This window comes from Saccostrea echinata, unplaced genomic scaffold, assembly GCF_033153115.1.
Source record: "Saccostrea echinata isolate AGI-Se365-2 ecotype Australia unplaced genomic scaffold, CSIRO_AGI_Sech_v1 ptg000029l, whole genome shotgun sequence".
NCBI lineage: Eukaryota > Metazoa > Mollusca > Bivalvia > Ostreida > Ostreidae > Saccostrea > Saccostrea echinata.
Window position 1 is genome coordinate 5,024,130 of NW_026889778.1, and position 15,733 is coordinate 5,039,862.

At 34.1% G+C, this 15,733-nt stretch overlaps 1 protein-coding gene across 1 annotated transcript; it reads left to right on the forward strand.

The window, feature by feature from the left end:
* Positions 1–227: 227 nt before the first annotated feature.
* Positions 228–8,767, forward strand: LOC133195515 (uncharacterized). The gene is made up of 4 exons (XM_061331377.1): positions 228–283; positions 2,672–2,750; positions 7,507–7,703; positions 8,288–8,767. Exons 1-4 carry the CDS (start codon positions 235–237, stop codon positions 8,551–8,553), a joined length of 591 nt encoding a protein of 196 aa, XP_061187361.1. The 5' UTR covers positions 228–234; the 3' UTR covers positions 8,554–8,767.
* Positions 8,768–15,733: the final 6,966 nt, after the last annotated feature.

Consider the following 15,733-nt stretch of genomic DNA (forward strand, 5'->3'; position numbering starts at 1 on the left):
TTATAAAGGGAGCAAAAGCAACTAGATTATAACAATCATCTTATATTTTTGTATTTAAACTTTAAACACAGAAGTAAACTGTATACATATGAAAGTATTTGTAGATTTGATATGTTTAAAATTCTCAAAATTTCAAAACTAATGACTAATTTTGGCAGAATATAATGTCAAAAATCTATTTGTTGTACACTTAAATTGAATTCATGGCAAACATTTATTCTAGATCAACTGACAATGGATTGGAATCCCATCTTTGTTTTGTTGATCTTCATAACAATTGAAGGTAAGAAAATCTGAGTTCTGTATAAATTATGTTTATAGACAACAGTAAGTGCAAATAAAGACAAAATAATACCTTTAAATACATTTCCTTAATTAACCACACCTTCAAAATGAAATACGAAGATAACGAACAGTATTCAATCTCGAAAGTCTAATAAAACGACACAAATCTGGAGCACAGCAAACACGGACCATAAAATTTAGAGGTGGAATCAGGTGCCATGGAGGAGTGAGCATCCCCTGTCGACCTGTCACTCCCGCCTTGTACTCTTTGTAATGATCGGGGGAAAATTCCGTAGACAGTTCAGTGTATAAGTTATTGTCTGACAATTAGTATAAAAAAGAATCAGTCGGCATTTGACTTAATGATAGGATGTACTGTATGCGCTGAAAAGGTCATTGTATCGACCGTAAAACTTGCGAAATGATGACTTCAAACGAGACTGTTGATATCTTTGTATCATCAACTTGTTTGTCCATAGTTTTAGAAAGTGTTCATACGTATAGCATGCTCTTGCATATCTAATCAACTGAGAGACATAAGCCCCATATGCATGTTTACGAGTAAATTGCTACATAAGTAAGGGAAGTTGACGAAAGAAAAGCTGAAGTCATCACGTTTATCATAAAGCTTTGTTGTTAGGTAACCATTAACGTCTTTTTCTAGTTAAATATCTAAATATGAAAAAGATATGTCAGAATCTGTGGTATCTTTCATTTCAAGCTCACTGGGATACATCGACATATGAATGAAAGTAACTATTGTTAATTGATAATACGTCGTCGATATAACGAAATGTCGAGTTGAAGGCCACAGCTCAAAAATCTTTTTAATATCAACTTCAGAGTACTCGTGTGTGCGATCAGAATGCTTTTTTTTTATGCTTTTTTAACAAAATCTTTTTTTAATGACGGTATGGTTTGAACTTAAATAAAAGTTCGTCAGTCAGTTCTTGTGAACTGTATGAAGAGATATGTAGTATTCGATTAAGGTTATGTGTAGAAGTTGGAAATATAGTAATACGTTTTTTCTTAGTAGTTGGAAGACACGGCTTTCTGTGTACATCATTTGACTAGAATACAAATTACCTATGTTATCTATCAACACCATCGTTGATTATTCTTATTTAAACATACGTACAGACGGGCAAGATTACATAAATTATATTTCATTAGTTTATGTTCAATTTTTATACATGTAGTAAGTGTTAATCTTTTCTGCATCAACAGTAAGTGACAATTTGCAGCAGACATTCTAATATTTGAATCAATACATAAGAGCATGCGCTCTACATACGAACAATTTCTGATACTAGGCAAGCTATTAACAAATAAATTGATGATACAACGATATGAGCAGTTTCATTGAAAGTCAACATTTCGCAAATTCTGTGGACGATACGATGATATCGTAAGCAAATATAATTAATCCAGAAGTAAGATTTTATATATATATATATATATATATATATATATATATATATATATATATATATATATATATATATATATATATATATATATATATATATATATATATATATATATATATATATATATATATTACTTTCTAGAAAGTGCTGCTGCTTTTAAAAAGATTTCTTTTTTTTTTTTCTTTTTCTTTTTTTAAATTTGAAATGTTTGGGCTCAAGTTGAAATAAGTGTGAGCTTCACCATGTATTTTATGTTTTTATTAAGGAAGGTTCCCGATTTCACGATTGCATCAGCATTTTTGAAATATTTCCTTTGTGTATATTCAAAAATGGTCAAGATCTATTATGTATATGCCCTTGTGAATAGAGAATTTCATGAAGAAGCTCCATATTAAACGGGACACCTCTGTAGGCAAAAATTCGGTAAAATTACTTCAATATATTTTCTCGATAATTATTAAATGATGGCACTTAAATTGGGTTTCATATTCTTATTAATGGTCCGCCTAACATCAGTCAATAAAATTCTGTAAAATAATAAAATGTATTTTTTCCTGTACAAAAAACCGACTTGATCCGCCATAAAATGCGTCAAGTTTTACAATAATGACGTTATATAGACAAGTCCATTTCGATCAGTGACTTGTGTATACCTTGCTGTGTTGGATTTAACTAGCGACAAAAATGAATCCAGTGTTAGGATTTGAAGTAGTTCACTACTCTTCTACAATTTAAAATCTCAGATTATTACAGTTTCTGTTATTGTGAGGAATTGCTTTATTTGTTTGATGTCACACAACATTTTTCGCATAAATTAGGACCCCCCCCCTCCCCCCTCTCCTTTATGAAGCCTTAACAGTGCTGCGTCACAATAATTTTATTGCAGAGCATATTCTTTTGCATTGCTAGTGTATTATTCTTACAATTATAATTATTGCATTAATTTCTTTTCCAAGGTACACTACTCGCAGAGAACCTTGACAATCGAATTTGCAAAGAGCTTAAGAGAGACCTTAACTGCCATACCTTAACCAGGTGAAATATGTGATAGAAAGATATGTACTGCATCATTATCATTTTAACTTCGCAGTCTTATATGTTCATTATTTAATAGTTGGCAGATGCCTACTTTGGCATGATCACTTATTAAATTTCTAATTTATTTTGTATAGATCACATCCTTTTCCTTGTATCAATGGTACAAATTAAATACAGGTAGCTTAACTCTTTAACGTTAGGGATACCTTTAGATGCTTTTTCTGCATCCCAGACATTTAACTGTTTTGGGATATAACAAAACAATTATATTTTCTGAAATTAGAGAGGAAACTAAACAATTTTTTTTTCTACTGAAAGATTTTTCTGTGCGATGTAAGATGTTATCGTAAAATTGAAGTGAATATTTCTTGTCCTTGCTGGAAATTGTTAAATTATGCTTAACTGACTGATTTTGAGGTATCTTCTTTTGGTCTTATCTTAAGTACAAAACTCAAAAGAGCAAAAATGAATGCCATTACCTGGAAGCTGAGAATGTTAACTATTTTTTATTACGGATATTATAAGATATGTGCTATTGTTACAGAGGTATTTGTTGTTAAAAATTGAGACTTTTACGGGTAAAGCACGCAAAATGTAGTATGACGTCATTTGACGTTTCACATGTACAGTGTAATAGTGCATTGGCGCAACTGTAATCAAACTGATTATTTTGATATATGGAACATAGTTAATAAAGAATTATTATTATTTGTAAAGTCAATGCACATGTTTTTAAATGTAACAGTAACCTTTTTCAAATCTTCGGATTTATTTAAATTAAAAGGTACAAATATATTAAATTTTTCTTATAAATGCAATTTTAAGTTGGACTCTGCGAGTATTTTTTCTTTCATAAAGAAAAAGCATTTTTATGAATACAGTGTAGACTACATAGTTAGCCATTAATTTTTATGATAATCAGATGAAAAATTGTCAAAATCAAAATTGAAAAAAAAGCATCCATAATTATGGAACTCATGGGGATAGATCTTGAATTTTCTCGTCGACGATGGATATATTCTTGTTACTTGCACTTATTGCATGGAAATGAAGCGATAACTGTTCTTTTCCTTTTTCTAAAATACAAAAATAAAGTTGTAGTGTAAAGGAACGTGAAAATGAAGTACTCAAAAATACAGTGTAATCATTTAAATGTAAAAAAAAAATTAGTAAACTTGCATTTTAATTATTTCCCTTTCTGTCATCATGGCATTTACGAACAAAGAGGGGAACGTAGCATGGACGTAAGACAGGGTTTGTTTGTTTGTTTGTTGTTGTTTAACGTCCCTCTCGAGAATTTTTCACTCATATGGAGACGCCACCACTTGCCGGTGGAGAGCTGCAAATTTTGACCTATGCTCGGCACTGAGGGCCATTGAGCAGTGAGGGATCTTTTTCGTGCCAGCACCTACTACGACACGGGACCTCGGTTTATACGGTCTCATCCGAAGGACCGGTCTCCACGTCCCACAGTAAGATTCGAACCCGCGACGTAAGGATCAACTCCTTACTCCGCTACTCTAGAGCGAACGCTCTAACCACTGCGCAGGGTAGCAATTCAGATTCCGTTACTGCGACTTTGATTATTAAAAGTGACGTTTTGTCAGACACATACAGCGATACCGACACTGAATCGCAAGAAACTCGTGTGTCCGTGAAAACCTAAATAGATACCAGTTTACATAGAGGATATAAAATGTTTTGTAGTTGGATATGGAATTTATTTCACGAGTGGAACAGATTTTTTTTCTAAAACTGAAAACTATAGACATAAGAAGTGAGAAAGACAACAACTGACAGAAAAAAGTTCCCCTTATCCTAAAGAAATTCTTGTCAGTCTTTGCTAGATAGACACAAGAATCACGTATGAACCTTCTTACCAGGACAATTCCAGCCCTTTGACATCAAAACCTGGAAAGCATATCTGGTGGCACAGTCTACCGCTTGTTTGGTGGCAAAAATATCTGCATTATCACCACAAACAAATCTTACGCTTCTGTATCAATCGGTGGAAGTGGTACTTATTAAATCGTATACAGTCAAGGCACTATCAACCTTATAATCAGCAAACTAAACAGTAAAGGTATTACCTTTGCTTCGTGACTGATGGAGGTCATCATATACCTGGGTTAGCCTCAGGCATGTCGAAATAGATCGAATATTTTTGCCTGGTTAATGTGAACATTTTTTTAGCTCTACAACCACCACGTGTGTCGCCATGTTTTCAAATTTTGGCAAAACGAAACATCTTTGTCACACTGATCATGAAAGAAAAAAAGAAAAATGCTTTCAGGAACTTTAATACTTCTGTTACTTTAATTTATGGTACAAATTTTATAAATCGGACAAAAACGGAAAATCCATATCTTCACATTTAAAAAAGCATTTAAAAAATAGGGTCGGTCTGAAAAAGGAAACATTTTTTCTCTAGGCCTAACAAATGAAACATTTCATAGACGAAAATAATTACTGTGATGTTGATAAGTGTAATATTGATATGTACCATGATGTTGTACATAGCATACGTGCGTTACAAATAGTTGAAATTGTTACAATTCTTAAAAAGAAAAATAACCATTGCAATTCTATTCATAGAAATAAAGAAAATGAAACAAAGAATTGTACTCTACAGGTATACCAAGTTTTATTGAACTTAGACGTAAACTGTAGGCGGGGAAGCGATTTGAAAATTGTTTACGGATAATCAGACGGCTGGAAAGCCAAAGCTAAAGACTTGTGGATAAATGAAATCCATAAATTGTATTAACTCTTTTTATCAAATAGAACTGGCCGCTAGAGCTAAAAACTAATTCACTGTATGCGTTGTTTTAATAGTATAATTCGTTGCCATGGCAACCGTGTCGTCATTCCACTCTGCAAAATTAAAAACTTTAAGATTTACCTTCCAGAAATATGTAGGTTGCTTTGTGTAAAAGTGACTAGAAAATGTCAATATTTCTATTTGAAATTCCTATTCTGTTTGACAGAAAAAATGCAAAATATATGGTAGTTGAATGGTTTAAACTGAACATGACTCGTAAAACATACAGATTTAGTATTTCTCCTATTTTGCATTAATGTCTTGGACAATTATTTAGGCCTCAGACCTGATCACAGTTCAATGTATTTGGCCTTAATAAGTAATAAGTAATAAAAGCAATCACGTGTAACAAATGCGAGGGTTTATACACCATTCTGCTGATATCGGAATCAGTAAAACTAGTATTCCGTATGCCTGTTTGCGAGTCGTGTTCAGCCTTATTCAAACATAACAAACAAGCATTGACCATAAGAGGTTTACAAATGTATTTTTGACAATGTTTTCTCTCTAAAAAGCAATTCATATGATTGGAGAGGTCGAAGAATTTTAATTAATTCTAAATTAGATTTAATTTATAAAACATACGTTTATATTAAGTATTTATAACATATAAATAATGAAAGTTCAGTCCTAAATTCTTAAAAAAATAGGACATAACATGAAATCACCATTATTTTACCTTTATAGTGTTTTATAAGTATGATAGCTTCAACATCATTACAGTACGGGTGAATTTTTAAAAAAAAAGATAATTCTGATATAAACTGAACAAAAATTATTTGATTGTTTGTTTGTAAAAATCCCTTTCAAGAATCTTTCACTCATATTGACACTCTACCATTTGTCGGTGGAGTGCTGCAAAAGTTTAGACCTATACTCGGCACGAGGGCCATTGAGCTGTGAGGGTCGTTTTCGTATCAGCATTTACTGCGACCTAGGTTTATTCGGTTTCATCCGAACGAGCGGTCCATGATTCGAACCCGAGACGTAAGGATCAACTCCTTACTCCCCGACACTAGAGGAAACACTCTATCCACTGCGCCACGCGGGCGACAACATTAAATTGAAGAGCATTGCTTGTTCTGACAAAATTTTAAAAAGCTTCTCAAACTTAAACCGGATTGGCTTCTTATTCTAAAAAAAAAAATGCTTTTCTTTGCGAATGGACTTATCTTGACTGAAATCAAACTTGTTGCATTATGTAGAGAGAAAAAACAGCAAGCCATAAAATAGTTATTTTGTTAACTCGGGCTAAAGTAAACTTGGCTGTGTAATGTTTCAAAATATATGTTAGATATCACCATATGCATGACTCCATTAATATTATTTCTTGTTTCGAATATAATTCAGTTATTTTTGGGGAAGTGAATAAAAAACCGTAGTATTGCATTTTAAATAATCCATTAACAAAAATGCAACATGCTTGGCGTGTGAATATGATAGAGGCATCTTGCGCATAAAAGTGTGGTCGTCAAGCATATGCCTGATCATGACAAAGAACACACGGTGGTTGTGACCTGTCGACAAGTGATACTTACTCCTCCATGGCACCTGATCCCACCTATGGTGTTTTTAGAGGTCTGTGTTTGCTCTACTTCAAAGTTGTATGGTTTTGATGGACTTTGATCCTGAATACTGTTTGTTATCTTCATATTTCATATATAGGTCGAAATGGTATCACATCCAAGGTCTCTCTATGATAACATGCGTACATGTACAGACATGCATTCCAAAGCAAGTCAAAGTGTTTCTTTTCGTGTATGATCAAACCCTTAGTATTTGTTTACTTGCATCACATTGACAAGAAACCTCTGTCTCTGTAAAGTTCTTTTTTTCTGAATGTAATCTGAATTATGAAATGTAAAAAATGATTTTTATTAAAAAAAAACCAACAACAAAACTCAGGCTCATTTCTAGCAACTCCTTTCTCAGGCATAGTGAAAAACGGCGTATCCTGGGACCTGAACACGAGTATTTTAAAGCATATTATACAGAAAAGGGTCTTCTTAGTGTTTACAACAGGCTGAGACGTAACGGATTAATAGATGATTGGAGTCCACTTGGGGCAACTTCATACAGTAACGCCATTGCTACATCAACAAATTATTACAGATTGCAAGCAGAAGCAGGTGAATTTGTTTAGCTTACATTACATTAAAAGGCTTAGAATAGTTTTCAATGATACACTTTCCCTATACATATTGCTTTTCCCTTCATGTATTAATGTTTATCCATGCTTCTGTCCGAAATATCAGTGAAGCACTTTTTCGTGTAGTTAAAGTTGTAGGCCGTTTCTGAAACTAAGATATACATGTGTATCAGCAAAACGACATGGACGACTAAAGATATCAGTGGACATTGTAACTTGAGTTATGATTCTTTCATAAGATGTTCATAACTATGCCATATGCAAATTATGATTCATACCCTAAAAGATCAGTCTTTTAAAAATATAAACTATTGGCCAAGAAATGCATTTTCACTACCATAATAAATAAAATGTTTTAAGTGGATTAGGAACAACAAAGATTTTCAATGATATATCTGATAATATTGCTTCATCCGTCCAAAAATGTACTTTCTGACCGAATTATTTAGACTTGTATCACACAATGTAATGAAAAATGAGGGTTTTCTGAGTAATTAAGTAACTTATTAAATGCGTACAGGCATGCACCAACATATTCTTTTTTGGTATTTTGGGTTAATGTAGGCAGAAATGTGAATGCTCAAATAAATCGAATTAAAAGAATCCTAGCCTATCGGCGTCAAGACGCTAAAAATCACGGTGGTGGTGATAGGGGTCATAATTCAAACATCACCAACTGGCAGAATGGACTGGAGCTAATTCAAGGTGGACGAGATCGATTTCGAAATGGGTATCGTACAAATAGGAGGAGGAACAGGAGACATCGAAGATTGAGCAGGCATCGCAATTCGAGGCGCAGAAGAGAAGGCAACAGAAGAAGAAGGAGTTGATTTCTCCAGAGCAGATGACGAAGTGAAAGACGATTCTCTTGTTTATTGTAGAGCATATTTGTAAAATATGCAATATGTACAAACACTTTCTGATATTTAATTAAAAAAAATGTCAGCAGTATTTTATCTAACTACTTGATAGCTACTCAAGAATTGAACGACGTTATTCAGCTAGCACGGTGTTATGGGCAACCTTTGCTCTGCAGACATATTCGATGACGCCCGTCATAGAATATGTCTTCAGAGTTGGTTGTCCATAACACCATGCTCACTGAAACAACAACGATGTTGTTTGTTATTTGTATTTGCATTCTGTGGTGCTGTCCAGAGTGTCAAAGAATATCCTGAACAAGATAAGGCCTTGTCTTAATTGGGAATAAAACTAATGAAAATAAAACGAGCAGACCTTATTAATCCACTATATTTTAATTAATCACATACAATATGCATCGCATTTGTTTCTTAACATCGGTTATAGCTTAAAACAGCATCGTCTTCAAATTCTCGTAAATTTTTTCATTGTTTTGATGCATTTGTGACGTCATCGTTAAAACTATTAAAATAACATTATGAAAATTTGATTTTAACTAACGAATGATTTTTTTAAATCATTTTAAGAGGTATAATCTGTCTTGAAATAGATACGGTAATTTTGCTTTGTCTGAACTTAAAACACCCGTGCGTGAAGAGTTGTCGTTCTTTGTAACTATATGCCTAAACATGTACAAATAAATTAAATATATACCAGCTCTGTTTAATTTGGAGAAAGTTTCATTATAATTTATTTGATTAGAGGCTCTTCTTTTACTGCTAATCTAACTGGACAGAGTTTTACACCAAAACTTTGGAAAATTTTAACTGCAAAATTTAATTCTCTAAAGTTGTCTACGGAAAAGAATTTACCATTTGTGGGCTTATTTATGTTGGTGAAACCAAAGGTTCACTTAGCAAAAGAATATCTGAGCATAGATTTCAAATTAACAACTGGGGCCAAAAGCTTCTATACAAACACTTTAATTTACCCGATAATTCTATTTTGTGAAGGAAGTTAGAATTCCGGAAAAGATTTACAATCATACTAACAAACCATCATTGAGTACATCTTTCCGTAGACAGCGAGAGGAATACTAGATTAGAAAATTAGACACGACCTTTCCATATGGTACGTAGAGATGACAATGTCGACAGTGTTGGGAATCTTTCAAGTCCACAGTGTAACAATGTGAATGTAATGGGACTTTTTATCAATACAAAGAAACGTAAGCGTAATCATGGACATCGGTCTTACAAAAACATTTTTGAAAGTTTTTTAATATTCTATCGAAAAAGTCAGGGAAAGTCCACATTTGGATTCCTCAACACCAGAATAAGCTCGGATCTGTTATTATGGATATTGCAAATCATAGGCTTTTTAATCTGTCACATTTTACTGAGGAAAAAATATCGTTTGTTCCTTAAACTTCAACATGCCAACACATGAATTGACAGTTTATGTAAGTTAATAGCGATTCTCTGTAACCACTTAAACTTCTTTGCCACGCATGGTCACCGATTTTCATGAAACTTTGCCCATTATTACAAATTGACACCAGAAACATATATCAAATAAAATTTCGTTGCTATGTGTCTTGGTTGCCATGGTAACAGCCAGAAAAGTTGGAAAAATTGAGATTTTCAGCTACTTTGAATCTTCATTAAGCCTAAACAAAGACTAAGAAAAACAAATAAACCATTCTTACAAAAACATGACACCTTGTTGCCACTTATGCTATAAAGAAACTATTTAGAATTTATCTCTAAGCAAGTGGTAACCATGGGTATGTTTGAAATACATTTTAAATGCTGAAAAATGCTTTAAAACACTCAATATTCACTAATGATAGGTGTAAGATGATCAAACTCAATCAACAACCTAAGAAAAAACAATAAAAATAGTTGACCTTAAGTAATTAGGTATTGGCAATATTATTCTAAGAATAACTTTCATGGTTCCCATGGTAACATAGTGTAACCATGCAAAATCTGTTGCTAAGATTGGGTTACTGCTATTATCTTGAGGAAAAACAATAAAATTCATGACTGGCACATATACATCCTTAGGACCTTGCAACACCCACAACATAAGAAAAATTGGGATTTATTGTTATTTTGCATTGTAACCATGGAAACAACGTGCCAGTTGTTTAAAGCGATATTTTTTTGCTGCTTTAGGAATTTACTAACCTTTTAACCAAGAAACATATTATTTGACTCACCTTTAATAGTACTTATCTAGTAGAACTAAAATTGAATATCATATATTGATAAAGTTTGTTGAAAATTACAACACTGTTGCTATGGTTACCAAGAAGTGAAAATGTTCGATTTTGTTGATTTTATATCAATATTAAATCCTATGTGCCAGCTTTTTGCATCCAGTTAGAGATTGGGTGGTAGTCAAAATTGAAAGTCAGGTTAGTTGTTCATAATTATCCATAATAAAAGTTTGGGAATCTACATACAAGGGTACGTATCCAAGGAAACAGAATATTTTTCAGATTTTTATGCATATTTTTCAGCTTATTTCCATAGCAACACTCTATTTAAAGAATTGAATTTGAATTTTTTGAAATGTAAAAATTAGAGTCACATCAACGCCTTTAAAAATTGATCATCAGTTGTATAGAAATGTGCTTTTTAAAAAGATAGGATAGGATTAAAACACTAAGAGAAAGAAGTTAAAATCCCTTTGTGGTATTAAAACCATGGCAACCATTGCCAACCTATAAGAAATATCATATTTCGTCCTTGATATTTGTTACAAGGATCTTTTGTGTATTATTTGCTAGCATTTCAACCTATAATTGTTTTTATTCTTAAGTGTATGACTTTTTAAAGTTAAATGAACAAAATTATTACTTTTGAATACTTTGTTTCCATAGTAACGTATGTAATAATTGATTTACCAAACATATTTGTCATGCATTTAAGACATCAGGCATTCAACTTTCAAAAACAGTTATTATCACTTGTTTGCTTTGCTGCAAACGTTAACTGTGGGACTCTGAACATGTTGAAAAATGCCATTTTTCAAACTTTAGGACATGTTGCTATGGTAACCATGACACATAGCAACCAATTTTTGCCTGATTTGAGTTTACGATATCAAAGACTTTTATCATAGAGAGTTTGGAAAAATTCTGGGACTATGCGTGCCACAGCTCCTATATAAAAGTTCAAGTCATTACAGAGAATGGCTCTTAATATTTTAAATCACAAACGGGTCTTGTCTGTCATACCATTTTATTTCAAGTTGAAGTCCACACTTTGCATTTTTTTTTTTACAAATATACATCGACTTTTGCTTCCGATCTCAAAATGCTTCAAAATCTCTACAGTTCTTAGATATCTGAAATATCTGAAATATAATCCCCCAACGTAATCATGTTCATCTTCACCCTAAAGCTATAGTTTTGCTGGATACGTAATTGCTGGTGACGGAAATATAGTCAATAATGAGGACCTTAAATCACTTATTTTAAAAGGACCAAAATTTAGGGAACCCCGATCTTTCAATTGGCGTCATAATTTCATAAATATCATGAATTATGTTGAATATTATGCCAGTCGATGCGTCAAATATGAAACGAAGACCTTGGCACTTTGTCAGAATGGATTAAAAGTAAATTTATCAGATAGATGTTGAAATCTCGCATTAAATGGTTAAAAGGGTAATATGGAAAACATCTTTCCTTCTGTCTTCAATTATATAGAAGTGAGAAAAGAATTAGATAAAAAGCACGATCAGTATGTACTGGTCTCAGCTGAAAAATCAAATACCAACATTGTCATTGTTTGTAAGGCTCATTATGTTAATTGTGTTTTAGAGGAACTGGAATTAAATTCACCAATTGGTAATCGAATACCCATAGCTCCCTTTGTAAGTTGGAAATTCTTCAAATCATAAATCAGTTTTAAATATTTTTTATATTCTCAACAATCAAAATGAATTTGAATTATCATATTTATGTTCAATTCCGAAACTTCATAAAATTCCTTACAAACAAAGATACATGACGGGTACATGTAGCATTAAATGTTTTACCAAGCCCATTCGTAAGTCATCCCGTTTGGCATAAAGTTTAGTCGTTAGTTGGCCAAAAAAGTCTATAATCCGTAAAATATCCCAAGCGCTTGTATTTGCTCTGCTCCCGATTTGTATTGTCATACTCTACGTTATGAACAATTTCTAAAACGAGGCAAGCTATTGACAAACAAGTTGATGAAACAAGACTATCAACAGTCTCGTTTCGAGATTTCGCAAGTTTTATGGTCGATACAATGACCTTGTCAGAAAAAACAACCTCATTAAATCAAAGGCGTACTGATGTTTTCCGTACTAATTCTTAGGTCATTACACTACTAAGTCAGAAACGTACTGACATTCCCATTTTTTACTGACAAACTTAGATAATTACTGACAATGTGCTGCCTTTACTTCAAAACTTAGACAATTACTGACCTTTTTTTACTGCTGGTGCTGATAAACTTAGACAATTACTGACCCATTTTACTGTCCCTCCTGAAAACTTAAACAAGTGCTGACATTTACTGATAAGTACTGTCCCTATTGTTCTCGCTCTCGGGGAGGCTACAGTGGTGTGAAAATGTTTGTGTGTTATTATACCTTTAATTTAAAACAGTCTTATTTTAATTTTTGAAATAAAGTTTCAGTTCCCAGACAGTTTAACTAAGAATTTCATTATTGATATCTGTAAAATAATTCATAAGGAATACGATGTATTATTAAGATTGTTTAATGCAATTGCAAATTAAATGCATATAACTGATTTCCGAAAAAAACACTGGGATAGGTCTTTCAACACTTTCCCCCCGACTGCCGCGAGTATAACCAACTACTCTAGCATTCTGCACTTGTAATAATTGTTAATTGTTATAATCGTGTAGAACCTTCTAAAACGGTTCTTTTGAAAACCTTCACCATGCCATCCATAAGATCTAAGAAGGCCAATGCCATTGCCAGTTCCACCAGGGCACGAGCAAGCTATAGGACCAGAGGATCCAAGCAGCAGAAGGGTAGAGGTGGAAGGAGGAATTTAGCGGCCGTCCGCCAAGCCCCAATTGAAAGCATGCTAGAATCGCAGGCCAGGGACGAAATGTGCTCCAAAGAAGTCAGTCAAGCCTCCACGAGGATGGCTGAGGACCCTGAGCAGGAGCTGCTGGTTAATAAGGATAGGCAGTTATTTCACTAGTTCTTGGCCTGCCTCGGAGGAAGCTGTCGTGACATCGGCAGATAATTTCGGGGCGATGCCAAACATAGAGGTTTGTGGGGACGATATAGGTGCACATGTGCCACTTTAATTGAGTCAAAAAATTTGGGCTCGTAATTATATCAATTTAGCCTTACTTCCAAAGTTCAGTGCAAAGCTGCAGCAGTTTGCTGCCGGGAGTAGTTTTTTATTGATCGAAAAGGGCGAGCTTGAGGCTAAGCCTAAAGTGTTAAATGAAAAAATTACAACCATCGATAGAGGAACAGATGCCTTTCTTATATTTTTGTATATTTACATTCAAAGGCATCAAGGGAGGGCGGCCGAATTGGTGCAGTATATGTTTATTATTTGCGATGCGGCGAGGAATTTCCCGGCATGGGTTGGAGAAATTATGACGAGCAATTTAGAGTGCGCCAAGCAATTTCTTACCGAAATTAGTCACAACTGAATTCTGAATTATGGTTACGCTTGATCGCCATCCCGCCCAAGCCAGAATCTAGCCTCACAGCAGCGCCCAAGCCAACCCAAACTGGTGTCTGTTTTAGCTACAATAGGGTTCGTTGCAACACAGTTAACTGCAGATACGCACATCTATGTTCTATTTGCAAGGGAAAGCAAACGAAATCGAGTTGTTCAAGAAAAAACTATATTCGTACCTCAAAGGCTTCAAACAGCACCGCTGCAACCAATAAAACCAGAAATTTAAATTGGCAAACTCCCCTATTAACAATTCAGCTTTAAGGAAAGCCCTTACAAATTATCCAAATTTGCAAATAGCGAACGAACTTATGAATGGTTTTCAATTTGGTTTTCACTTGCATTATCATGGTCCCCGAGAAAAAACGAAGGAGCGTAATTTTCCCTCATTTTATAAACATGCGGGTGTTGCCAGAGATAATATCGAGAAGGAAATTGCTAAACGGTGGATGGCCGGTCCTTTTAAATCGCGACCTATGTCAAATTTGCGAGTTTCGCCCCTGGGTGTAGTGCCCAAGAAAACAGATCTAGAAGGGGAATTCAGGGTTATTCACCACCTCTCCTACCCTACCCATAATTCCGTCAATGGATTCATTGACTATGCGCTTTGTTCGGTTAACAACACAAAAGTTGTCGAAGCCATTAGCATGATTCAACGTTTAGGGCGCGGATCGTTCCTAGCGAAATCGGATATTAAAAGTGCTTTCAGATTATTGCGCATTTGGCCTGATGATTTTGAGCTTCTGGGTTTCAAATTCGACAACTGTTATTATTTTGACAAATGCTTACCCTTGGGGTGTTCGATATCCTGTTCTACATTCGAGAAATTTTCTTCTTTTTTTGGAGTGGCTAGTGCGTGTGCGCGCCGCGTCTAGAGAAGCCTTACATTACTTGGATGATTTTTTTTATTCGATGGTAATACAGCGGAAGAGTGTCAAATGATCGTCGATACTTTCATACAAGTATGCAAGGAATTAGGGGTTCCAATAGCATGGGAAAAAAATTAGGTCCCCAACGGGTCATTACTTTTCTTGGACTAGAAATACATACGGAGAAAAATGAAGGTCAGATCACCGGGAAAAAAAGTCTACGAAATCAGCATGATTATTAACGGCATATTGCGGAAAATAAAAATCAACTTGAAAACCATTCAATATTTAATAGGTTATTTAAATTTATGCCTGCAGAGCAATTCCTCCTGGTCGCACTTCTGCAGGCGGCTGTCAAATGCAACGTGTGGGTTATCTAAACACTATAAAGATATAAAGGCGGATTTGCATGTTTGGTTGGAATTTTTTGACAGATTTACTGGTTTCATTGTATTTCAAGTCAAGTTTTGGGTTACTTATATAGATTTAGAATTTTTCAGATAGTTCGGCGCGTCGAGGAAAAGATATGGAAATTTGCTTTAGCGGTGCATGGACTTATGGCGT

Bases quoted from the DNA above. Each gene is read 5' to 3' on its own strand.
- LOC133195515 (XM_061331377.1), top strand. From the start codon at position 235: ATGGATTGGAATCCCATCTTTGTTTTGTTGATCTTCATAACAATTGAA. The intron at 2,751-7,506 runs GTGAAATATGTG...CTCCTTTCTCAG, and splicing joins AACTGCCATACCTTAACCAG to GCATAGTGAAAAACGGCGTA. The intron at 7,704-8,287 runs GTGAATTTGTTT...GGGTTAATGTAG, and splicing joins CAGATTGCAAGCAGAAGCAG to GCAGAAATGTGAATGCTCAA.